The sequence below is a fragment of the Pelobates fuscus genome, chromosome 2 (assembly GCF_036172605.1).
Source record: "Pelobates fuscus isolate aPelFus1 chromosome 2, aPelFus1.pri, whole genome shotgun sequence".
NCBI lineage: Eukaryota > Metazoa > Chordata > Amphibia > Anura > Pelobatidae > Pelobates > Pelobates fuscus.
Genome location: NC_086318.1, coordinates 113,272,269 through 113,297,924, shown reverse-complemented (window position 1 = coordinate 113,297,924; position 25,656 = coordinate 113,272,269). Strand labels below are relative to the sequence as shown.

General features: G+C 36.6%; 1 protein-coding gene across 1 annotated transcript in view; it reads right to left on the bottom strand.

Moving 5' to 3' along the window:
* RSRC1 (arginine and serine rich coiled-coil 1) overlaps positions 1 to 25,656 on the bottom strand; it is a 305,983-nt gene that overhangs the window by 60,118 nt on the left and 220,209 nt on the right. Inside the window, exon 7 of the mRNA XM_063442593.1 lies at positions 7,142 to 7,210. Coding sequence (XP_063298663.1) covers positions 7,142 to 7,210 — 69 coding nt within the window. The remainder of the gene's footprint in view (positions 1 to 7,141; positions 7,211 to 25,656) is intronic.

Here is a 25,656-nt window from a genome sequence, read left to right as displayed (position 1 = left end):
CATCGCTGGTAACAAAATTACAATGAAAGTAATGTTTTGACATCTACTAGAGGCAAGAAGCAGGACAATCTCTTATTTCTTCTGTTTCAATTAATAAACACTTTAAAGGGCTCTATGTTTAATGTGTTTGCTTATTTAACTGCCGATTAAACTGTTTAATAGGAGACTTTATTGTTTCTGCAGCAGATGTGATTAAGGCAGTTGGAAGAACTGATTTCTAAACGATTGTGACGGAGTCCAGTATTATTTTTCAGATACAAATGGACATAATATAAAATAACCGTAGGAATTGAGCTGAAATGGCTCTCCATAGATTTTCTTTCTATGTACAAAACAATCAATACGGTTCTGCATTTCACTAGCAGTAGAACAAATGGTGAAAAGGCCCCGTTCAAGATGTGAGTTTAAATAGAAGGTAGGTATTTCCATAGCACAGTCTCACGGTAGAGGTGGTATGGCAAGACGAAAGGAGGCAAACATTTACAAGGTTATTTTTACGCTTCTATTCAACGGAGGTCATACAATTTATACTATATTTCATGTATAAGATCACACAGTGTAGATAAATGTGTATCTGCAAAGTGGGCAGCTTCAGGGAAGCCTGGAATTAGAATTTAATCAGGACTAAGAGTCATCACTGACACACTTCTGTGAATTATGGGGGTTACGTATCAAGGGATGTTCTGGGGCAAACGTTCAATATATGGAACAATAACAGGAACATTCCTTGGTTTCCATGGTGATAATGCCACATAGTGGAGTGAAATCTTTGCCCCAAAGTTGCTCCTCTGTTTAATGTTTGGGCAGTGAGACATGGAAGGAAGGTATATGAGAGGACTCTTGTATATGGAGCTTATTCAGTTTTATCCTACTCTTTCTTAAAAAAGGTATCATCCATGCAACCATAAAACTAACATTTACCAGAAATGTTTTCTTTTGGACAAATAGAGCTGCTGGAATGTGGATAGACTACGAAAAACAGAAATAAAATAGATATATTAATTTAAAGACACACTGACAACATATTGAGAGCAGCAATATATCCCATACATAGTCTTTGCATGAAATGAGGATGATTAAAAAGGAAGTAGAAACGCTTGGCCGTTCCACCAACGAACATCTATTCCCTTTGCACAGACTGTCTAAATAAACAACAGGCCTAGAAACAATGGCTTTATAGAATTCTATTTGCAACAGTTTGAAGTTCAACCATCTAACAGGAAACGGGTCCCCCTTTAGAAAAGGGTCTTCAGTATTCAAATCTAACAGTACTAAAAAATCTAAATCTTGAATGAGCTGTTTTTACTGAATACTTATCCAAAGGTATGCTTGAAGCACCAAAACACCTTTATCTTAATGAAGCCTTTTTCGGTATAGATCATGCCACCGTTGTATGGACTGTGCCCCTTGAGTCTCAGAAATAAGAAATAAAAACAATAAAAAGTATAGGGCTGGGGCGGAGAAAAAAAAAATCAATTAAGCAGCAAAGAGGTACAAATACATCTACACACCTTCAAAACAAATGTCTCCAAGGAGTTCTGTCTCAGGACAGGCAAGGCGGTCAGAACATCATGGCATGCATTATGCTTGTAGAGCTTTTAAGTGTATTTATTAAATAAACTTAGAAGTGTGCATATAAGTTTAATTAAAAAAAAATGTGACTAGAGCATATGCCCATATAAACAACATTTATTGATTGAATCACCATTCTACTGCAAAGACACTTTGAGCAGCATTTTGCCCAGAAAAAAAAATAGAAAAATGTTAAGACATAGGAACTATAGACAGGTTTATTCAGCCAAACATTACTATCCATCTAAAACCGACATCGGATTTGGTCATTGATCTTAAGAGTTGGAGTTTTAGAGGTCATTAACTAATAGTGCAAACAAGTCTGATTTACTCGACGGACCCAACTTTTAAGTTATTTTGCCAATTCCAGGAACTATTTATAAAATAAACACAGATATGTATAAAACCACAATTCATTTTAGCTGACTTTTGTGGATGCATTTCTGAATTGGTCATGTAGGTATACATTCAGATAATGGATTGTATCATTAATAGATACAAGTCAAGGTATTCACAAGAGATTTGGGATTGGGGATGTTCTAGCAGGCTAATCTCTTGGTTCCCAAAACACCAGAAGATTAGCCTAAAGTGATCTAGGCAAGAGCTAATGAGGGGCTGAAGAGGGACAGTGGTTGATGAATTTGTGGAAGTAATTGAATAATGATGAGAAAATGGCATGGATATCAGAGAAAAGAGAAAAAGAAAATGCTTAAAACAGCAAAGAATGAAGAGTAAAATATTTTTACAGGGATTTAAAAGCATGTAGAATAAAGAACTATGATTTATACATTTTAATAATCAAAATGACGTTAAAATGTGTTGATTAAAGTATACGTTTATACTTGCAATATTCACACACAAGCATATATTTCTCTAAATTAATTGAATTCTGCTCTGGACTCTAATAATATTTAATGTTCAGAATAATAAAAGTAGCCCAGAATGGAACGCTTCAAGGCATTTCTGTAATGTGACAGGTGCAAATCATTTTACCAAGATGAACAATAAAACGTACAGGAAAAAGCTTTACAAATGAATAATCTTCAAAGGGGAGAAAGAGTGGGATTTTAGTCTAGAATTAAATAAATGAGAAATGACAGGTTACAACAGGTACCGGGCATGCAAAGAGGCTGCAATCATAACATTAATAAGGTTATTACACAATCCTCCATGAGTTAAAACTGCTGTAATTGCTATACGATACAGAATAGGCAGCCTTCGATTTGCAATGTCTTTCTATAACTTGCTTGAAGATAAATTACAAAATCTAAACTATGCACAAATTAAACATGCAGTTTTTACAGACACTAATTATATACATATTTGAGGAGCATTTAAAATCACTTTGTTTTCTCACATTCTGTCCTGTACTAATGTTGCATATGAATCTGTTTATGTTATGTAATGAAAGTGGTTCTGGGAACACAAGGCTCTTCAGGGGAGGAATGCGGACATCACATGGAAGGAGGAAGTATAAACATTAGTGGTGAGGGTAGGAGCCAGGCAGCATATTAATAGGGATGGAAGGACACAGATTATAGGGTGGGAAGGAGGCAGCATGTATTTTAGTAGGGAGGGAAGGCAAGAAACATTTGTAGAGAGGGGAGCATATAGGAAACAGATTAGTAGTGAGGGAAGCATATAGGAAATATATTGGTAGGGAGGGAAGCATATAGGAAACAGATTAGTAGGGAGGGAAGCATATATGAAACAGATTAGTAGGGAGGGGAGCATATAGGAAACAGATTAGTAGGAAGGGACAACGGCAGAACACATATTAGCAGGGAGGGACAGAAGCAGAACACAAATTATCAGGGAGGGAGAGAGGCAGAACACAGATTAGCAGGGAGGGAGAGAGGCAGAACACGGATTTGCAGGGAGGGAGAGAGGCAGAACACAAATTAGCAGGGAGGGACAGAGGCAGAACACAAATTAGCAGGGAGGGACAGAGGCACAAAACAGATTAGCAGCGAGGGACAGAGGCAGAACACAGATTAGCAGGGAGGGATAGAGGCAGAACACAGATTAGCAGGGAGGGACAGAGGCAGAACACAGATTAGCAGGGAGGGACAGAGGGAGAACACAGATTAGCAGGGAGGGATAGAGGCAGAACACAGATTAGCAGGGAGGGATAGAGGCAGAACACAGATTAGCAGGGAGGGATAGAGGCAGAACACAGATTAGCAGGGAGGGATAGAGGCAGAACACAGATTAGCAGGGAGGGACAGAGGCAGAACACAGATTAGCAGGGAGGGATAGAGGCAGAACACAGATTAGCAGGGAGGGACAGAGGCAGAACACAGATTAGCAGGGAGGGATAGAGGCAGAACACAGATTAGCAGGGAGGGATAGAGGCAGAACACAGATTAGCAGGGAGGGATAGAGGCAGAACACAGATTAGCAGGGAGGGATAGAGGCAGAACAGAGATTAGCAGGGAGGGATAGAGACAGAACACAAATTAGCAGGGAGGGACAGAGGCACAAAACAGATTAGCAGGGAGGGACAGAGGCAGAACACAGATTAGCAGGGAGGGACAGAGACAGAACACAGATTAGCAGGGAGGGACAGAGGCAGAACACAGATTAGCAGGGAGGGACAGAGGCAGAACAAAAATTAGCAGGGAGGGACAGAGGCAGAACACAAATGAGCAAGGAGGGACAGAGGCAGAACACAGATTAGCAGGGAAGGACAGAGGCAAAAGGTCAGGGGTTGGTGGCTAAAGAAATATGAAATACAATAACACTCTACATAAACCTATTTTGCTTTATGTAGAGACCTTATTATTCAAATTTGAGAATTTAATAAACCACATCACTTCTATACATGTATTGCTAATACACATACAAGACTGTATTAAAAGGCTCATTGATAATTGATACTGAGGAAGGAGCCCTCTATGCCACAGCAGGCTATGTGATATTCTGATAATGCTGGCACAAAGTATCTATGCTGATGTTGACTTATGTCACCCTTTGTCTGAACCTGAAGAAATCTGACATTTGTCCACCATGAAAATACATTTTCACAGGAAACTGCAATTCCCTTGTCATTTCTCCACCGTTCGCAATTTTAGTGAACAATAAAACAGGTGTTACATGTATCATGTGCTATTTAACCAGTGTTTCATTGCACTAATATTTTTGCTGATGAATTCATAAGCTTCCCAAATGTGCCTTTCTGGTTTGATTTTCCTTCTTACAGGCCAAAGTGATCATGATAAACAGTCCGCATCACTCTTTTTAAAAAACATCTCTGCAACTACAACACATGATCTCCACCCCAGTTCTGCGACTATACTTTTCATTAATTGTAGCAAGATCTATTGTGTGTGTACATGATGAAAAAGCCCTACATTATTTGTAAAATTAATTAATGAACATACATACCCTATATAAAATAAGACTACTAGAATTTTGCAGTAGAACAATGAACAGAACAGTAGCTAATTACAGTACTTATTTTAGGAAGATAAACCAAAAAAAGAGGTAACTCAGAGTATTCTCTTGGGACTCCAAGTGACAACTAGTCAAAATAAAAAGACTTTATTGCAGCCATATCCATGTTCAACTTTACATCTGCTATCCGTTTCTTCATCACACATTAAGCTAGATATCTGGCTAACATAATTAGCTAATTAACATAAGAGAAAAGCAATATTCTTTAGATGAAATGAGTGCCCAGTGTAGTTTGAAGTGTGAGCAGTTTAGCATACATTATTTAAATTTTGTTCATTACACTGAAAAAGTTATAGGTTTGTAGAAGAAAAATAATATATAAAAAAAAATGATCAATGGTAAAATAAAAAATAAAAATGTTTAAACTACGTGATAAATCTCTAAAGATGATTACAAGGATGGGCCCTTTTTTCCTGAATATATGAATAACTGAAAAGTACAGATAAATAAAACCTTGGAACTAAACAGACCTACAAAGACATAGGCAAGATATGTTCAGCCCCCAAAAAATCTAATTCATCATCTTCCAGCTACTGGAAGAGAAACATTAGAACATTAATAATTTCACTATAAAAATGTTTAGCAAAACATGAAATAATGTAGGTTTTCAACAACAATCCTCACAATTTTAGAAGAATCCTGACCACTTTATTTTGCGATACCTTCTAGTCTCATTGTAGGTTGCCTTTCAGATGTGGCCTTTCAGATACCATGCTAACACAAAGTATGTGAAGGTAACCATAGGATATTAACATATATTTAGAGTGAACCTCCAATGTTCTCCAAAAAAGCCTTGCACAGCGGAATTTTGACAAACCGTTCCCCTTTTTCCAGTGGGGGGCAGGAACTGTGCTCTCCAAGATGAGAGTGCATAATATCTTTTGTAAATGTGGGAAAGGCCACTCAAAATTGGAAGTCATCCAACTTTACCAGGTAAAGCAATAACAAGACAATAACTTTTAAAGCCAAAAATATTTAGTTTAAAATGTCATCATATTCATGCCACAATACGCACTCTTCTTTCATTACATTTATGCTCAACTAATTAACATACGGTATTTGCTTTCCAGAAGAAAACAGGAACATTTTTAGAAAGCACAAAACCTAAACCTTAGTAAATGTAATGTTAGGCATTATTCTCCATCATCTTATGCACCATGATCATTTTTTTATACACCATGAGTAAACTGTTTTGTACTTGTTTCTGCTATGTTCTAAAATTATGCAATTGCACAGGTTTTCTCCTCCAAATATCCCTATTTTTTGTACATTTTAGAAAACTGACTTGCATTGAATATTTATCATGGGAATACAAACAAATTATGGAGCTGAAAATTGGATTAATGAAAATGGAAAAATAGTTTGCAAACAAAACAATGTAACACGTGTAAAGAAAGTTGAAGAAAAATCTAAATATGCTAAATAAAAAATAAATATTTCCAAATGTCAAATGAGAGAGGTCCTCAGGAACCTAGGATGGGTATTATATTGTGTAAGAACGAAAACAGTAAGTAAGAGGGACAACATGAGACAGATATAAAGAATACACATTACAGAACAGGAAAGAGAAACACAAAGAAGAGGAGAGAAATGGTTAAAAAAAAAAAAAGGAAAGTTCAACCAAATGCCAAAATTTGTATAGCACAAGCTACACAGATTCCCCAAGTCGTCCCCTTCATAAGCTACCAGGCAGTCCATCGCCAAAAGAAAATCATGTCAAAGTTGTATGGTACCATCGTAAGGTAAACTCACAGATCTATTTTATATTCTCTTGAAAACAACTGGGCTACTTGTTTCTCATCCAGAATCAATGGTCTTACTGCTGAAAAAGGAGGGGGTATGTTAGTCAAGCTGGTCCAACCATGGGTTCTTGCAGCGCAAGTGTCTCCCATGATGAACCTGGCTTGGCCCTTGTAGGGTTTTTTCTATGATGTAGCAAGACTCTTGAGAAGAGGCATAAAAGCAGGACTGGTCTCCACATCCAGAATAGCGGAGTGTGAATGGTCAAAATTGAGAACACATTATTCATGGTACACTTCACCCAATGTTAGATTTCAATGCTGCAGAAAGTTAACGTATGTTAAGATGCACCTTCTGTGCCTTACAAGCATACCTTCTTCCTTACGCTTTCTGGCTTCTTCCTCACTTCTTTCCTTTGCTCTCAATGCTTCATCTGCTTTTGCTAGAAAAGAGGAAAGAAATACATTAATGTAAAAAACAAGTATTCTTTTTTTGTTGTAATTTTGTAATGTGCTGTTTAGACACAAGCACACTGACTTTGTGTATCTGTAAAAGATTCATATTTTAATGGAGTCATAATGATATACAGATAACATATGGCACTGACAGAGTAAAAATATTGAGTTGGCGAGTTTGACTCCTGCATTATATATCACACACTATATTCTGCTTATAATATAAATATATATGTATATATCTAATGTGTGATATAAAAGGTGTGTTCCGTAATACGACTTGTAGAATAATGATTAAATCAAGGGGATTAATAAAGTTCTAAAAATGCACCAGACAACACGAACAATCCACTGCCACCAGAATTATGTATATGGCACAGAAAACCATCACAGGTAAAAGAAAAAGGGAATGAGGTTCTTTTCGATAAAAAACAAGGTTAGATTAGGAGGGGGGGAATGAATACTAATGCTCTAAAACCAACAACTTGAGCTTCATTTTCTGTTACAGACGCAAATACAGAATTACTGTTAAACGCGGAATTGTGTTTATTTTGAGTGTTTTTTTCCCACTCCCTTAAGCACAAAATGTTTATTTCAATGTGCTCTCCTAAAGATTGCAAAGATGCAGTTTCCAGTTTAAAACATAATAGAATTATATATTTTCTTCCCGATAAATCATATAAGCAGTACTTTATCCCTATTATGACAGCACTCGTTAAAAAGAATCTTCTTTCCCTCTGGAAACCTCTTCCCTTATTACTTAATTATCTATTAGTTGCTCAACTGCAGGGGTTTTGAAACACTTTACTACAGATGTTAAAGAAGATTAAAAATATACAGCACAGTAACAGGGGACTATCAATATACTCTGTAAATTAATTAAATTTCTGTTCTAGCACATCATTTATTCCAAAGCATTAATGTCTCAAAGGAGCCATTCCCTTTTATTGCCATCTCACTGCCTGATGAGTGAACTAAGTGAAAATAAGTCTCTAATAGCATTATACTTGATGAAATATTAAGTTTAAAAAGTACAGCCTTGTCAGAATAAAAAGATTCAGAACTTTGCCTAAGAGGAAGGACAGAGTGTAGGTGCAAACTCAAAGAATACATTTGAACACCCAGTAAGCTTTGTGTGTATAATTGTGAATTTACACTAACATGGCATCAACAGGTGCTCATGTTTTAATTATGCATTTTAATGCAAATATTGGTGTATGCAATGGTGTAAAAATAAAGTTCTCACATAGAAAGCTATGAGAATGACCATACTTGTCACTTAAGGCAGTTTAGGCATTCGGTACAAGAACTTGTTCAGGAAGAAGGAAGCTGTATCTCATCCTGTGATGTCAGATATCAGGGGGTTGGTCGTAAAAATACGCCGCAGCTATGTGATTGCAATGTGTACTTGTACTAATCCTGGATGGAAATATGGATGGAAAGTGAATGCATTTCAACACAGAACTCTGTAAGCACTAGATCTAGACTAGAAAAGGCACAGAAATGATTACTTTCAAAGATAACTTTCAGGAACAAATACAGGGATGCAGTGTAACAATGTTTTCTGAGTGGACATCACTTCCGCTTTAAAATAGTGAACAGCCCTATGCATTTGCACAGTGCCGGTCTCTTTTTCAACTGGTACAGAGGCTGAGCTTGAGCCAGTGGTGCCATAAGGGGTGTGAAGCCCCTACATATGTATGGCACCCTGGCCCTATCTTTATTATGTGTGCATACATATTTATTATATAGAAACATAGAATGTGACGGCAGATAAGAACCATTCAGACCATCTAATCTAGTCTGCCCAATTTTCTAAATAATTTCATCAGTCCCTGGCCTTGTCTTCTAGTCTAGTATAGCCTTATGCCTATCCCACGCATGCTTAAACTCCTTCACTGTGTTAACTTCTATATATAGTGAGTATCATTATATGTATATACAGCTGCGGGTAAGGGAGAGGCCAGGAGTCTCCGCTTTCATCACCACTATGTCCTCGCTGTCTCTGAGTAGAAACATGTACCCAGCTGAAGTGAGAGCTTCAATACTCAATGGGCCACCACAGCATGGTGGCCTGTGCCCATTGGCCACTAGGGAATGTAGTATCCCTCGACCATGGTCTGAGATAAGAAACCTGGGTGGGTGGGGGTGGACTTTAATAAAACAGCAGCAGCAAAAAAAAAAAAAGAAATAATATTAAAATATAAAGCTGCTTCCCTCTCTCACGCCCAATAGAAAACAGCCTCTATACTACCCTGCTGTGTAAGGAGCCCAACAATTCCTGATGGCAGCCCTAGATGTAGCCAAGAAGTGTGAACACTTGCATGTTATTATTATTACTGGCATTTATATAGCGCCAGCATATTCCATAGAACTTTACAATATTATCAAAGGGGGAGACTTAACAATAAATGAGACAATTACAAAAACTTACAGGAACTATAGGTTGAAGAGGGCCCTGCTCAAACGAGCTTACAGTCTATAGGAGTTGGGGTGTAAAACACAACAGGACAGGAGGTTGCAATCAAACAAGGTGGAGTGAAGCAGAGCTAGAGGAGAGACTAGAGTGCTGCCCTTTAAGAGAGAGCAAGGGACAGGTACGTCAGGAAGAGGTACTCTGGGAGGCCATAAGCTTTCCTAAAGAGATAGGTTTTGAGGCACTTTTTAAATGATTGAAGACTAGGGGAGAGCTTGATGGTGTCATTGAGAAATAGAGGGGCAAGGAAAGAATTCTTTCCTTAGCTGTTCAATATTGTCGGTAAAGCAGCATGCAAAGCTATCAGCTGTAAGGTTAGTTTGGGGGGATGGCAACAGCAGGGCAAAGAAAGGAGTTAAATGCCCTGCTCTGACATCAAAGGTAGCAACCACATGTGCCCCTACAGCAAGATTCACAGGAATTTAATGACTAATTAATAGAAATTAAATGACTGGGTTTGACAACATCTACAAGTGAATTGATCAATAAAAGAAAGTAAACATATTTACTCTGACATTAAATTATTAAAATTAAATTTGCAACAGAGAATAACTAAAATAAGACAAAACCTTAAGAAAAAAAAAATCATGAACAAATTAAATTATACATGTGAAAAATAACTTAAAAAAATACAACCAGCTTATTCTTTAAAAGGATAATGGAGCCCAGGAGCATAGTTGCTTCTACATGAAGCAAAAAAAACAAACAAAACCCCCCCCACAAAATACAGTTTGTATTGTCTGATAATATGTGTTTCCACACACTAACTTTGAGTGAGCAGGTACATTGGTCAATAGATTTCTCTCAGTGGAGGACCAAAATGAGAACGCAATTTGACACTACGCCTCAGTCTGAAATACTAACACGAAGGATAAAAGGCTTAGGATAAAATAGGTTATTTCTAAAGTAAAATATAACAATGTTTTGTAGCTGCAGAAATGCCAAGAACAGTCCTTTGTGACAGTTTAGTTCTGTTTGCTTATCTCCGTGTAGGGAGTGTGCACAGTATTGATTTATTAATGTACACTGCTTAGAATGGCTCTACATAGGAGCATGGTACATATAATGACGGAGATCTATTAGAACGTTATGTATCTTTTAAGAGTTTAAAATATACCCTGTAAATGAATGGGTACCAGATACTGCTGAATACCATTTGTGTTTGGACATCATTTTTATTTCTTTTTATAGAATTACACCTGGAAAACAGGATTTGACCGTGATAAGAAAAAACAAACAAACCAACAAACAGAAGCATAGAAAAAAAACGGCTTTTTTCCCTCCCTCTCCCATATACATTATAGTGGATGGACTAGTAACTCCTGAATACTCAATCTTCTTTCATAATATTACCTTCCCAAGAAAACGAATTGCAAAATGCAATTGCAAGATTACAAGGGCAGATGGACAAAAAATCAGCCCCAATAATACAAAAAAACTAAAATGTAAAGGTATTTCATTCTTTCACACTTCATTTTTAATTCTAAGAAAAAAGTAGAAATTGAAAATCCAAGTAAATTTAATTTGGTTCCTAAGTGTAATTGTAGATGTACCCCTAGAGTCATGTTAAAGGCTAAGCTTATGTTTCTTTCAAATTATCCCACTTAGATTCGCAATCTGCTCCTTACAACCATCTTCAATATGTATTCGTAGAACTCATTAGACAGAAATTTAATATTGCAAACATCAGGTGGATTTCACAATTCTCCATTACCAGCATAAGATGGATTGCACAAATAGAGATCTTAGGCCAACTGGGCACAATTTAGATTCAATAAACTACCCATTCTTGAATTTGATTTATCTATCCCACTATATGAGTTTGCCCTCTATGCTTCTTTACAGGAAGATTTCATTAGAATATTATAATGGTTGTTTAATATTTTGAATAATAGCATAAATAATCACTTTAATACACTGAACAAAAAGGGGTCTTTTTAGCATTTTCAACCCCTATGATTTTATGCCAATGTAGCTTAGAAAAATAAAACACACAGCTGGATCTTACTGTATGAAACACTAGCCAAGTTTCATCAGTTAATGCAGAAGGTATGAAGTCACTGCTGTTCTGGCTTTTGCTGCGAGAGTTGGTTCAAACTAAAGTATTTTTCAAAACAGCTTCTTAAAAGCATTGAAACTCTTGTGCACCATTCTGCTATCTTGAGAAAGCGCCACCATTTTGTTTCACCGCCATTTTGTGTCAGTGGTCCACGGATCAGGACCGAGGAGAGTGCTTTGGAGCACAAACAAGAAGAGAAGAAGAATCATTTGTGGTCAGGAGTAGACAAGAAGAGAGATGAGGATCAGGCACACAGTTCCTGAAGATAAAGGGAAGTCTAAAAAACAGGTTTAGATGGCAAAGCCTGAAAAAGGGGAGAAGGAAGAACGTTTGAGAGCTGTAAAAATAAAAGGAGTAACAGAAAAGTGCTAAAAAAGAGATGCAAGCTTGAAAGTAAGAGAGGAGAAGGAGGAGAGTTTGAGAGCTTTAAAAATAAAAGGAGTAAAAGAAAAGTGTTACAGGAGAGGGGGAAGCTGATAAAGAAGAAAGTGAATAAGTAGGAGGGCTTAAAAGAGAGGTGCCCCCATTCAACAAGTGCAGCATGTCTCTTCATTGAATAGTAGGAGGATTGATGATAATTTAAAGAAGATTTCAATATGGTATGCATGCCTTTAAAATTCCTACAACATACATGTATTTGCTATGCTTTCATTTTGTATTTGTACTTAATTATTTAGGTTTTCAATGGGAAAATGTGTTGGTCAGGAACAGAACCCATGTTTATTACATTGTGTCTATGGAAAATTAGTTCTCACTTTATGAACTAGGCTTCATAAAGTCGGGAACTACCTTTATGTTACACAGACAAAGATGCATTTTGCATCCTCCCTCCCCGCTTATCCCCTATTTTGATTGTCTTTAGTGTATCTTATCTCCCCCTTTCCCTTTTGTGTGTCTCAAACCCACCTTGTGTGTCTCTTACACAAAGCGGGGGGGGGGGGGGGGGGGGGGGGAGGAAGGGTATCTCTTACTTCATCCCAGCCACCTTTGTGTGTATCTTATTCCCCTTTCCAGCACCTCTTTATGTCTTTCTCCCCAAGCCCCTTTTGTGTCTCTTAACCCCAGCCAATTTAGTTATCTTTCTTCCCTTTACCAGCCCCTCTGTGTTTCTCTTTTTCCCCTTCCCTAACTCCCTTTCTTCCACTGCAGCACCTCTGGGTGTCTCATTCCCCTCCCCAACCCCCATATGTTTCTATTCCCTTCCACCGGCCCCTCTGTGTGTATCTCTTTCAACTGCCATCCCTTTGTGGTCTTCTCCATCCCCTTTCCTATTGAAAAAAATAAAGTCTTCTATTAAAGAGAAAGAAAAACATTCTAAACTAGAATGGTAGACAACAAAATCCTCCATTACAGTGGCTTTATCATCTCCATTTTAATGTAAAGTAATGTAATTATTTAAATACTCAAAAAAAAAAAAAAAAAAAAAAAAGAATATCACAAACAAGAGCCTCCTTTGCAGGTAAAATGAATAATGGTATAACTATGTTTTGGTTATTGAGCTAAACCTAATTATCACTATGAACAGTGTCAAATGCATACCTTTTCATACACCAGCTTATCCAGTAATTAAAAAGATGAACAGACTTTGCATCTCAAAGCTGTAAACAGCCAGTAGGTTTGTCAAATATAATCTAGGCTTTTAAACACAAGACTTAAAGGGACAAAATAGGCACCAGACCACTTCATCTCATGGAAGTGGTCTGTGTGCAATGTCCCTGTCCCCCTTAGCTCTGCCATGTAAAACATTACAGTTTCAGAGGTGAAAACTACCTCTTGTGGAACGTCCTGCTGTTTCATATCCAGCATCCTCAAAATCCCCACAGGAAAGTATTGATGAGGAAGGCCTATTGCGCGCCTGGTGCTTGCCTCGCATGCACATTAGGTTCTCCCGTGTAACTGGAATAAGGTGAGTGAAAGAGAGGTTTATTTAACCCTTTTAGTGCTGTATGGGGAGTGGAGGGGAGGGGGGCAGAGAAAATTTTAGTGTTAAGAAACACAGTTTTGTACACCTAACACTATAGTGTTCCTTTAATATCTTAGTAATCATACTAGAATAGAGTTTCTAATGGCATAAATTTTTGACACCCATCAGGAAGCTTCCTTTCAATCAGTCGTACTAATAGCTGGATAATTCACAAGAAGTGAGTAGAATGCATTCTTAAATAATGGCTCAATGTCTGTTTTCTCCACACGCCCGTGAAAACATGAAAATAAAGGGGTCTGGCTTTATTGAAAAACTCTCACAAAGGAACCATCAGGTGCATACCATCTGATCACATGGCTTTGGGATTTTCTCATATTTTAGTACAGTGAATGCAGACAAATATGTCATGGGTTTGCTATGCATTAGTCATTATTTCTTTGTAAATATATTAAGGAGAAAGAGTTGATGGATTTTGTGTTTCAATTGTGGAGAGCACACCCACAGTGGCCTTTATGCAATTTTGCGATTTCTGAAACTTTTCCCCCCACAAAACATTGTTATGGAGTAGATATGCTTCTGAAAACCATGACAGTAGCAAGTATTTTGAATTTGTTTTTGGACAGAATAATCTACTGTATTTTCTGTTGCTTAGATTATGAAGCAGATAAGATCAATATTCATGGCTGGCCAATTATGGTCAGTTGAAAATAATGGATGCCATTCTAAAAAAATGCTTAACCCCTTAAGACCGCAGCCAAATGTACAAGTTGTGATCAAAACAAAACGTAAACAAAACCTGGCATTTGCGCTATATGTCTGTCCTACCGTAATTCACCGCTTTCATATTAAATGCACTCCCCCTTATTATATATAATTTTATTCAGGGGAAACAGGGCTTCAGGGGAAACAATATTAAAAAAATGTGAGAAAATACGAATTTAAAATTTTTTTTTAGTTCTACGTGACATTTTAACTGTGAATGTCAAAATACGGTTTGCTTTTACTGCAGTAACATACACATATTTGTATTCAGCGATGTCTCACATGTAAAACAGTACCCCCTATGTACAGGTTTTATGGTGGGAAGTTACAGGGTCAAATATAGAATGTTACATATTTCAGTTTTTTCACATTGAAATTCACCAGATTGGTTACGTTGCCTTTGAGACTCTATGGTAGCCCAGGAATGAGAATTACCCCCATGATGGCATACCATTTGCAAAAGTAGACAACCCAAGGTATTGCAAATGGAGTATGTCCAGTCTTTTTTAGTAGCCACTTGGTCACAAACACTGGCCGAAGTTAGTGTTAATATTTGAAAATGCAAAAAACTAATTTGAACGCAAATTTTGGCCAGTGTTTTTGACTAAGTGGCTACTAAAAAAACTGAACATACCCTATTTGCAATACCCTGGGTTGACTGCTATTGCAAATGGTATGCCATCATGGGGGTAATTTTCATTCCTGGGCTACCGTAAAGTCTCAAAGGCAACCTGGCGAGTTTTAATGTGAAAAAACTGAAACGCAAGCCTTATATTTGACTCTGTAACTTTTGAAAACACCATAAAACCTGTACATGAGGGGTACTGGTATACTCGGGAGACTTCGCTGAACACAAATATTAGTGTTTCAAAACAGTAAAACGTATCACAACAATTATATCGTCAGTGTAAGTACCATTTGTGCGTTAAAAATGCAAAAAAATTCACTGTCACTGACGATATCGTCGTTGGAATACATTTTACTATTTGTGTTCAGCGAAGTCTTCAGAGTAAAACAGTAGCCCCCATGTACAGGTTTTATGGTGTCTTGGAAAGTTACAGGGTTAAATATAGTGCTAGAAAATTAAATTCCCTGAACTTTCGGCCTGGGTTGGCAGGCAGGTCCTGCAAATTGTAATTAATAAAATGACCTAATTATGTAAAATTATTACATAAATATATACGTAGAATTATTATATATATATATATATATATATATATATATATTTATATTTTGTTTTTTATTTATATATAGGTATATATAGATATATATATATATATATATAGTGATATATACGTATATACTTATGTATATAGATATATATATTATTTCGTTCTACATGTATTTTGATATATATATATATTAACTTTAAAATACAGTTAGAACGAAATTACACATGTATATATATTTATCTATTTATAAATTTATTTATTTTATTTAACGTATTTATATATTTATTTTTTATTATATTTAAATATATATTTACCGTAATTAAAATTATATATATATTTAATCAATATCATTGTACGTGTATTTTGATATTAATATATATATATATAATTATGTATATATTAATATTAAAATACACATAGACAGTGTATGTATGTGTGTATATGTGTATATATATATATATATACACTTAGATCATATATATATAATTAATATATATATGATCTAAGTATATATCATTTAATTTTACACTGTTTTAACATGTTTTTATTTCCAGGCAGCAGGGGGAGTACCTCTCATTACAGGCACTCCCCCTGCTGGTATTGCCTTGGACGACTATGCCGTCCATGTGATCGCGAGGTCCTCGCAAGGACCTCGCGATCACATGGCCCAGGGGGGCCGAAGAGGATGGAGGGGGACTCCCTGGGCTCCCAGGTAAGTCCCCATACCGCGATCGCTGGTACAAAAGATCGCAGGGCGTTCTATGCCGCCCTGCAGCGTTTAGAGCCACCAAAATAAGGACGGCATAGAACGCCCTGCGGTCTTAAGTAGTCTCAGTTCTATAGTAAGCCAATCTTTTTTTATTTTTACACTTTTGAAACGTATTATTTTGCACATTATGAAACACTGTGAAACAGACAAGTAGCAAGCTAGAATGGCAACGTTTTTGTTAAAATGATTATTATTAAAACTATGGTGACCCCTTTACGATACCATAAAAGATAAGCCAAAACAAACCCAGGCATATGATTGACATGCTACTATTTATCACAAATCTGTATAGGAGTATAGCAAAAAACACAAACAAAAAAAAAATGGCTGGCATGCTCATAACGTTCACTATACAATACACATAATTTATGGATTTGTATACTAGACTTGGAGGAAAATTAGACCATCGTATTGCACTTTCTAAACACACTCTCTCCATGTATTACACATAGTTTAGGATTGTATTAGGAGTAAATCTGATGTAATTCCATATGGAATGAAATTAATTCTACCCACTGAAAAAGACCTTAATAAAATATACTAGCTTTATGTCTCTGCCCTTGGCTCAAAAACATACATTTAAGTCACTTTTCATTTGGTGCCTTCTGGAAGCATTTTCAGCAGCTATGTAATGTAAAGACTTTTGAATTCTAAACTTCATTTAAGCTGCTCTTGAGTTCACTGTTTAAAAAAACAGATAGCTGCTTTGATTACATCACAGAAACGCTGTTTCACCTGCTTTGAGCAGACTAGGCATTTAGATACAAAGGAACTTTGTTAAAGATACCAGAGTCTTGTTGGAGAACATGGCACTTTATATTTTCTGAGTAGACGTGTTGTGAAAACAAAACTTTAAAAAAAAAAAAATATATATATATATATATATATAAATACAAAAAGAGAAGTCCTGCGCTTAAGCAGCAAGGACTACAACACACATCAGCCCCAATTATATATATATAATTGCCATTTACATACATATTCCGTAGCGCTTTACAATATTATTAGAGGGGGGATTTAACTATAACTAGGACAATTACAAAAAAAATACTTACAGGAACGATAGGTTGAAGAGGGCCCTGCTCAAACAAGCTTACAGTCTATAGGAGGTGGGGTATAAAACACATTAGGACAGGAAATAGCAATCAAATAAGGTGGGAGTGAAGCAGAGCTGGAGGAGAGAGTAAAGTGCTGCCCTTTAGGAGAGAGCAAGAGACAGGTATGTGAGGTAGAGGTTACTCTGGGAGGCCATAAGCTTTCCTGAATAGATATGGGTTTTAAGGCACTTCTTAAAAAGACATGGGGAGAGTCTGATGGCGGTAGGCAGGCTATTCCACAAGAAATCCTGCAAGCGTGAGTTGGCCATATGGGTGTGAGCAGCGGTCAGGAGAAGGTCACGGGCAGAGCAGAGAGACCAAGAAGGGGCATTCCTATGGATCTGTGAAGAGATATAAGAGCGGCTAAAATTGTTCAGTGTTTTATAGGTATGGGTTAGCACTTTGAATTGACTCCTATAGGATACAGGAAGCCAATGTAAGGACTGACAGATGGGTGAGGTGTGAGAGGACAGACTAGAGTGGAAAATCAGTCTAGCGGCAGCATTTATTGCAGACTGTAGCGGGGCAATTTAGCTTTTGGGAAGACCAATTAGGAGAGAGTTACAATAATCCATGCAGGAAATTACTAGAGTATGGACAAGCTCTTTGGTAGCATCTTGTGTAAGAAAGGGGCGGATTCGGTCTATGTTTTTAAGATGGAATCTACAGGATTTGGCAGCATACTGGATGTGAGGCTCAAAGGTGAGGCCAGAACCAGTATGACGCCAAGACGGCACGCTTGCAAGGATGGAATTATGTGGATACCACTAACTTTAAGGGAGAGCAAAAGAGGAGGATCAGTATTAGGAGGAGAAAAGACAAGGAGCTCAGTTTTAGAGATTAAGTTTTAGAAAGCGGGAGGACATCCGGTCAGAGATGGAAGAAAAGCAAGCAGTGACACGTAGGACGGCAGGGGAGAGATCCGGGGAGGAGAGATATTTGGGTGTCATCAGCGTACAGGTGGTAGTGAAATCCAAATGAGGTAATAAGTTTGCCAAGAGAGGTATAAAGAGAAAATAGAAGGGACCAAGGACAGAGCTTTGGGCGACTCCAACCGAGACAGGACGAGGGGAGGAGGTATCATTAGAAAACGAGGCACTGAATGAGCATTGGGAGAGATAAAAGGAAAACCACAAGAGAACAGAGTCACAGAGACCAAGTGATTGAAGAGTTTGAAGAAGGAGAGCATGATCAATGGTGTCAAAAGCAGCAGAGAGGTCAAGAAAAATTAGTATGGAGTAGTGGAGTAGCCTTTGGATTTAGCTGCGATTAGGTCGTTAGTAACTTTGATAAGAGCAGTTTCAGTAGAGTGGAGAGGGCGGAAGACAGATTGCAGAGGGTCAAGTCAAGGAGAGAGTTGGAAATAAAGAAGTGAGACATACGAGTAAAGACAAGTCTTTCCAGAAGCTTTGAGAAAAAGGGGAGCAGGGATATGGGACGGTAGTTAGAGGGGGAGGACGGGTCAACAGATGTTTTTTTCAGGACAAGTACTACAGTGGCATGTTTAAGGTCAGCAGGGACAATATCAGAAGAGAGAGAGCAGTTGAAGATGTGTGTTAAGGAAGGCACAAGACAAGGGGAGAGAGTTCTGATGGGACAGGATCGAGTGGGCAAGTGGTGGAGCGAGAGGAAAGGAGAAGCGCAGCCACCTCTTGTTCAGTAGCCGAGGAGAAAGTCTGAAGCGTGAATCTATAATGGAGATATGAAATATCCGGCCGGCAGGCACACAGGATCCACAGGGCCTTTGGGCCCCCTGCAGTGATGGGCCCGGTCGCATCTGCGACCGCAGTAGTTCCGCCACTGTGTGTGTGTGTGTATATATATATATATACGCACAGTGGATGGAAGAAAGAAGAGGTTAGCAGGCATGAGCTTTCTTAAAGAAGTGTTTTTTTGTCTTGTTTTTTAAGGAATTTTTAAAGGATTGGAGATATGGGGAGAGTCAAACATGGCTTGTATCATATATATATATATATATATATATATATATATATATATATAAATTACACCCCTCCGAAACACCCCTCTTATGTATATCCTCATCATTTGATTAAGTCACTTCCCTCTGCATATTTGTCCCTTATCCTTTTAGATTATAAGCTTTTGGGGGCAGGGCCCCCTTTACCAACTGTTCCTGTATTTTAAACATGTTTTGTTAAAATTGTCTTGTTTTACCTATTCTACAGTGCTGTGGAATATACCGGCATTATACAAATATTTGTATTTATAGTATTTACATACAGATTAGGCCTTTTCTGGATATTTATAATCGGAGATAGATGTTTTTACAAATGTAAAGCTTTACATCATACTTAAAGGGACACTATAGTCACCAGACCACCTGCCCAGTGTGCAGCACTGCCATCTATGATTCTACCCGCTGCAGGCAGACACTGAATGTTACTCATAGAGCTGCATTGATTTTATTCATCTCTATGATGGGATGTTGATTGAACAGGGCTGTGTTTAAATTGTGCTGGTACTGCCCATAATGTGCCTCTTGACAGCCAATCCTATAGGGAAGCATTGTGATTGGTTCAGGCTGCCACTTCTGATGATGTTAGCAGACAAAGGCAGTTCAGGAGCAGGGCCTGCAGCTACAGACTTGAATACAAGTACGATTTTACTATATTTAGGAGGGCAAGGTAGGGCCAGGTGGGCTAGATGGCTTTAACACAATAGGGTCAGGAATACATGTGTGTTTCTGACAGTACAGTGTTCCTTTAACCCCTTAAGGACCAAACTTCTGGTATAAAAGGGAATCATGACATGTCACACATGTCATGTGTCATTAAGGGGTTAAAGTGTAGGAGAATTTACTGCATCATGTAATGGAAATTGCTCATTATTCAATAGTTGGACAAATATACTCAGATCTTTACCTCGCCTCTTCTGAGCAGTTGATGTTGAAAGATATCTATATCTATTAGTATTTATGCAATTTAGCTTTTTAGGTTATACCATGCATTGTTGCAAAATCTGTTAACTTTTTCAGACTATTTAAATAAAAAAAAAATGAAACTGTATAAAAAAAAAAAAAAAAAATCAACATGGACAACTATTCAAGCTACTGGAAATTATGGAAAAATAAACAAAGACTTAAAAATCTGAATCAAGAGAAAATTGAAAATAAAATGACTATAGATATTTTTATAGCCAAGCTAAAATAAGTATTGTAAGTAAAATGCATAAAGTGATGGCCAGAAATTAGAAGAACAATAGTGATTTTAATGTGACACAGTTTAAGTCTCAATTATTACAACAATTACAAATGGAAGGGAGTATTAAAAGGCATCTAGATAAATAACCTAGTGATTGGGAAAAATGGAAAAAGATCATTGAGGATTGAGGAATAACTCTACTACTGTAATCAAAGTTATAAATAAGACTATAAAGGTGAGGGACATTTTAAGTTGTAGGGGACTATCGTTGACTGATTTAGAGAATTGGTGGAAATGTTGTCTTTTTGTCTGTAAAATTAAGTATTAAAGATTATTCAAGCTACTTACAACAACAAACTTAAAATACTTGAATATTTTGTACGCAGCCCTATTTTGTGATAGAAGCTGTATATTTGTTACTTGTCATATCTTTTTATAAAATCAAAGAATATTCATTTAAAAAAATATATGCATAATGTATGATGTGCAGTGTATTCGATTAGTGTTCACAACCTTTTTGGACCAAGGCACTTGTTTGGTTTTTTTTCTTTTAAACTTCAACAGCAGTTTATAAAAGTCATGTATTTGTAGCATAACCAGAGAGGAACATGTACAGTACAGAATTTGACATAATTTTAGCTGTCCTATTTAAAAGGAAAAAACATACTTAAGAGCTGCATTTAACATATTCCCATCCTGAAGTCAATGTCTCTGAAGCACACCTTGCTATGGATTGAGACACACCAGTATGCTACGGTATAATGGTTGAAAACCATTGTTTTCAGATACGTACAGACTCAAATTAATAACAATTAGTGTTTTCCTCCCCTTGTCAAAAGTATTTTTTACAGCACATTCATTAACAGCAGCTAATATGGAGCAAGTTTCCTCATTAGCAACATGAAATGACTACTGGCAAAATGTGAGGGGTTAAGCAGTCCACTAACAGTCTTTTATTTATATATATATATATATATATATATATATATATATATATATATGTGCTGTCCATTCCTTTACCTTCAAATATACATAAGGAGTTATCTATTGTATGTAGGATGCAAAAAGCCTTTAATACAAACACACAATAATGTGCAATAATGATTGCAGCCCCGAGATTTCTTGAGAATTACTACTATTGTATATACACACACAGATATATATTAAAACAATCATAACGAATATATAATTAGTAATGCCAACACTTGGCTCTTAATAAAAATTCAGATCATTCTGCAGTGTGCTTTGCACGTACTTTTGCATTTTCAGCAACACTACACAGAACTGACACTAGGTGGTGTAGACTACTTGGATTTTGGCAAACTAATATTAGCACTGCTTACTGGAATGTGCAATTATTAAATAATTTGTCTGGGTTTATTTATATCTCGTGTGTTTATATTAAAATACAGCTGTATTAATACCAATTAAATACAAGAGGCATAACACGTAGACCCAAATACATCTATTGCTTTTAGCAATTAGCATTGTTAACATGCTGAATTGGATTTATTACAAAACAATGTTGACCCCTCAGTGTCTTTTTTTAGTATTTTATCGAGGTGATCTGTTTTTTGACAGCACGTAATAGTTCAATCTGGCAAAGGAGACCAAAAGTGCCTTTATCCGAACAATAAAATGCAACCTTTCCATTGCTGCTATAAAGTTTCATAATATTTTCCTGATTTTAAATACCGAATTAACTCTTCAAATGTAATATGAGTGACAGGAAAATGAATCAGCAATGAAGTCCTCCATTTTCAACTAATATACTTACTTAGGACTCCTAATTTCCGGTCCAGGCTATTAGACAAGCCTAAAAAGTTACTTGCTCCTATCACACTGAGCTACAACTTACATCATTCTCGTTTAGGCTGCCGGATCTGTTTTTATTGGCAGCCATTTATTCTATATGTCTGACTGACTAATGCTTTTCTGATACGCAGCTTATCAATTCTACATGCTAGTAGTAAGCTTCCAGGAAGACAGACTATACTCCTTACTATGGAATACTAGAATCAATAATATTTTTTGTATGATTAGGATATTCCAAATTTGTTTTCAACCCAAGATAATACGTAAAGGATGAGTAAAGCTAATGATAACAGGGACTTTTGAGGGGGTTTTAAAAGCAGCCAGACCATTTCAGCACAATCAAGTTTTGGGGGGGCAGCTTCCCTGGCAGTTTAACCCTGCAATCAAATCTATTGCCGTTTAGTAGTTTAGAGTAATTTTTCATTCAAAACCGAGTCTGACACTGCAATGTTACATTCAATATCCTTACAGATTGCATGAGGGTGTCAAAAGGCATCAAATGTTGATCAAAGGGAAGACTTTTATTGGACGAGTGTGGCACTCTTTGCCAATGTGCTTCCCAATGTTTCTCTTTGAGAAGCATTGGATTGGAAGAAAAGGCAATGAAGCAATGCAGGCAACAGCACTGAGTGAACCTTTGCACACACAAAAAAAAAGGTAAGAAAAATTATTTTCCTATTTAAAAAAAATAGAAAATGTAAGCTGCAGGGGTGGGGGGTGAGACACTATAGTGTTAGCAATAAATGCTACTCCATACATTATAGTTTTACTTTAAATGGGAGAATATAATTTTACGTTTAGAGCTTAACAACAGTCTTATGTAGCTGCTTCTCTCTGTTTGGAACAAAATACACAATTTGTGTATTCTGTCAATAATGGAGGATGCTTTTTATTAAACAAAACAGACTTGATCCTGAAGGGAGAATCAGTTATATATGAGACAAGACAAGGTAGCAGTGGGACTGTTTGCGTTCATTGCAACTTTGTGTATACAACAAATGAGAGACAGTTTAGGAATTGTCATTTTTATTTTTTTAGCTGAAATGTTTTGGTTGGACTTTACAATGCCCACTTTTGTCATAGTATGGTGGGTTATGTAGAAAGTCCTTTAAGAGTTAAGGACTCCAAAGGATGCACTATAAAGGCTTGCCATCATTTAGTACCTCCAATCCAGTATCTTGATTTGAAAATCTAATTAGGATCAAGTGTATGCTCCAATATCCATACATGCTAGTTAAAGTCTTAAGTGCAATACACACATTATATTGACAAGTATATTGTCATATGGACACCTGGCCAATATACCAAGATAAGCTTCTTGGACATCCCATTCCAAAACAATTGGCAATTATATGGAATTCCCCTCCCTTTTTTGCATTGATAACAAATGCGACGGAAGCTGGATGAGAAGGTCTGACTTGCAATCGACATTCAGTGGGGCTAAAATCACAGCTCTGTGAGACCACTTAAATTCCTCCACATAGAACTCGGCAGACCACGTTCCTCTTCTATCAAACCTTACAACTTTTTATTCTGTTTACTTTTGGTTTCACAATAGTAAGTGGAAAAGAACATAAGCATTTAAAAGTGTTTTGAAAATATTTTACTTCTGTAAAGTTAAATTATACTCTATATACCAGTAATAATCACTACTCTCACTTGGCTTTAACCCTTTAAGGACTGAGCCAAATGTACATGTTGTGATCAAAACGTAAACAAAAACTTGAATTTGCGCTATATGTCTGTTCAGGCGTAATTTGCCTCTTTCATATTATGTGCACCCACACTTATTATATATCATTTTATTCAGGGGAAACATGGCTTTCATTAAACATCAAATATTTAGGTATGAATCAATTTAATATGATTAAAATATTGAAAAGTGGGAGAAAATAAGAATTTAAAAAAAAAGTGTTTAGTTCTACGTGACATTCTAACTGTCAATGTCATAATACTATTTGCTTTTATTGCAATAAAATACACATATTTGTATTCAGCAATGTCTCACGTGTAAAACAGTACCCTCTATGTACAGGTTTTAGGGTGTTGTGGGAAGTTACATGGTCAAATATAGCACGTCACATTTTTCAGTTTTTTTCACATTGAAATTCGCCAGATTGAAAAACTGGTTGGTTTGGACTAGAGACCCAATCATTGAATAGGAAGGAATTACTTAAATATCTTTGGCAACCCAAGAATACTGGGAAGGAAGTTAAAAATATAATTCTAAATCATTTATTTAATAATTGGTTTATGATAAGGAAAAAATTAAAAATTTGGGGAAATATTTTTGACTTTATGGAGATAGAATTATTGGAAGCCCTAATGCCTGACGTAAAAATAGATTCCTGGAAAGATCGGAATATTCAAATCCTGGATGATATAATAATAAGAGACAAAATGAAAGATTTTTTAAGTTTGTCTAAAGAATTTGGCCTTTCTCAAGTAGAGGCCTACCGGTATTTAAGAATGAAGTCTTTTGTAGGGAAATCTCTTGCTAAGGATTATACAACTATTAATGGTCTTATCAAGCAAATTTTTGGAAGTGAAAGTCCCAGGAAAAATATGGCTTATTGCTATGCTTTGATAAGATCGGCTCCAAAAGATATAATGTCTAAACAAATTAAAAGATGGGAAAAGGAATGTAATTTAAAAATTGATTTCACGATATGGGGCAATATGATGTTAAAGCTAAAAAAAAAATATTCATTATACGATATTGTTTGAGACGCATTATAAAACATGCTATCGTTGGTATTTAGTGCCAAGCAGACTAAACAGAATTGACCATAATGAATCTGACATTTGTTGGAGATGTTGGAGTGAAATTGGAAGCTTTATCCATATTTGGTGGAGCTGCAAATTAATTAAGAAACTATGGGATGAGGTTTTCAGAAGATTATATGTATGGGATAAAATTCTGATAGATCAATCTCCAACTACGGCGCTGCTACATCTTCACTGGCCTGATTTACCTTTAGACCAACAAATTTTGACTCTACATTCTTTCATGGCAGTGAAGATGTTGATAGCGAGAAGATAGAAAAATTCTATGATAATTGATTGTAAACATTGGGAGAAACAGCTTATGTCTCAGATCAAGAATGAGATAGGTATTTACAGGGGGAAGGACAATGTACAGAGATATGAGATGGGGAAAAAAAGTGTTTACAAATTTTAGAAGATTATGAGTAGTTC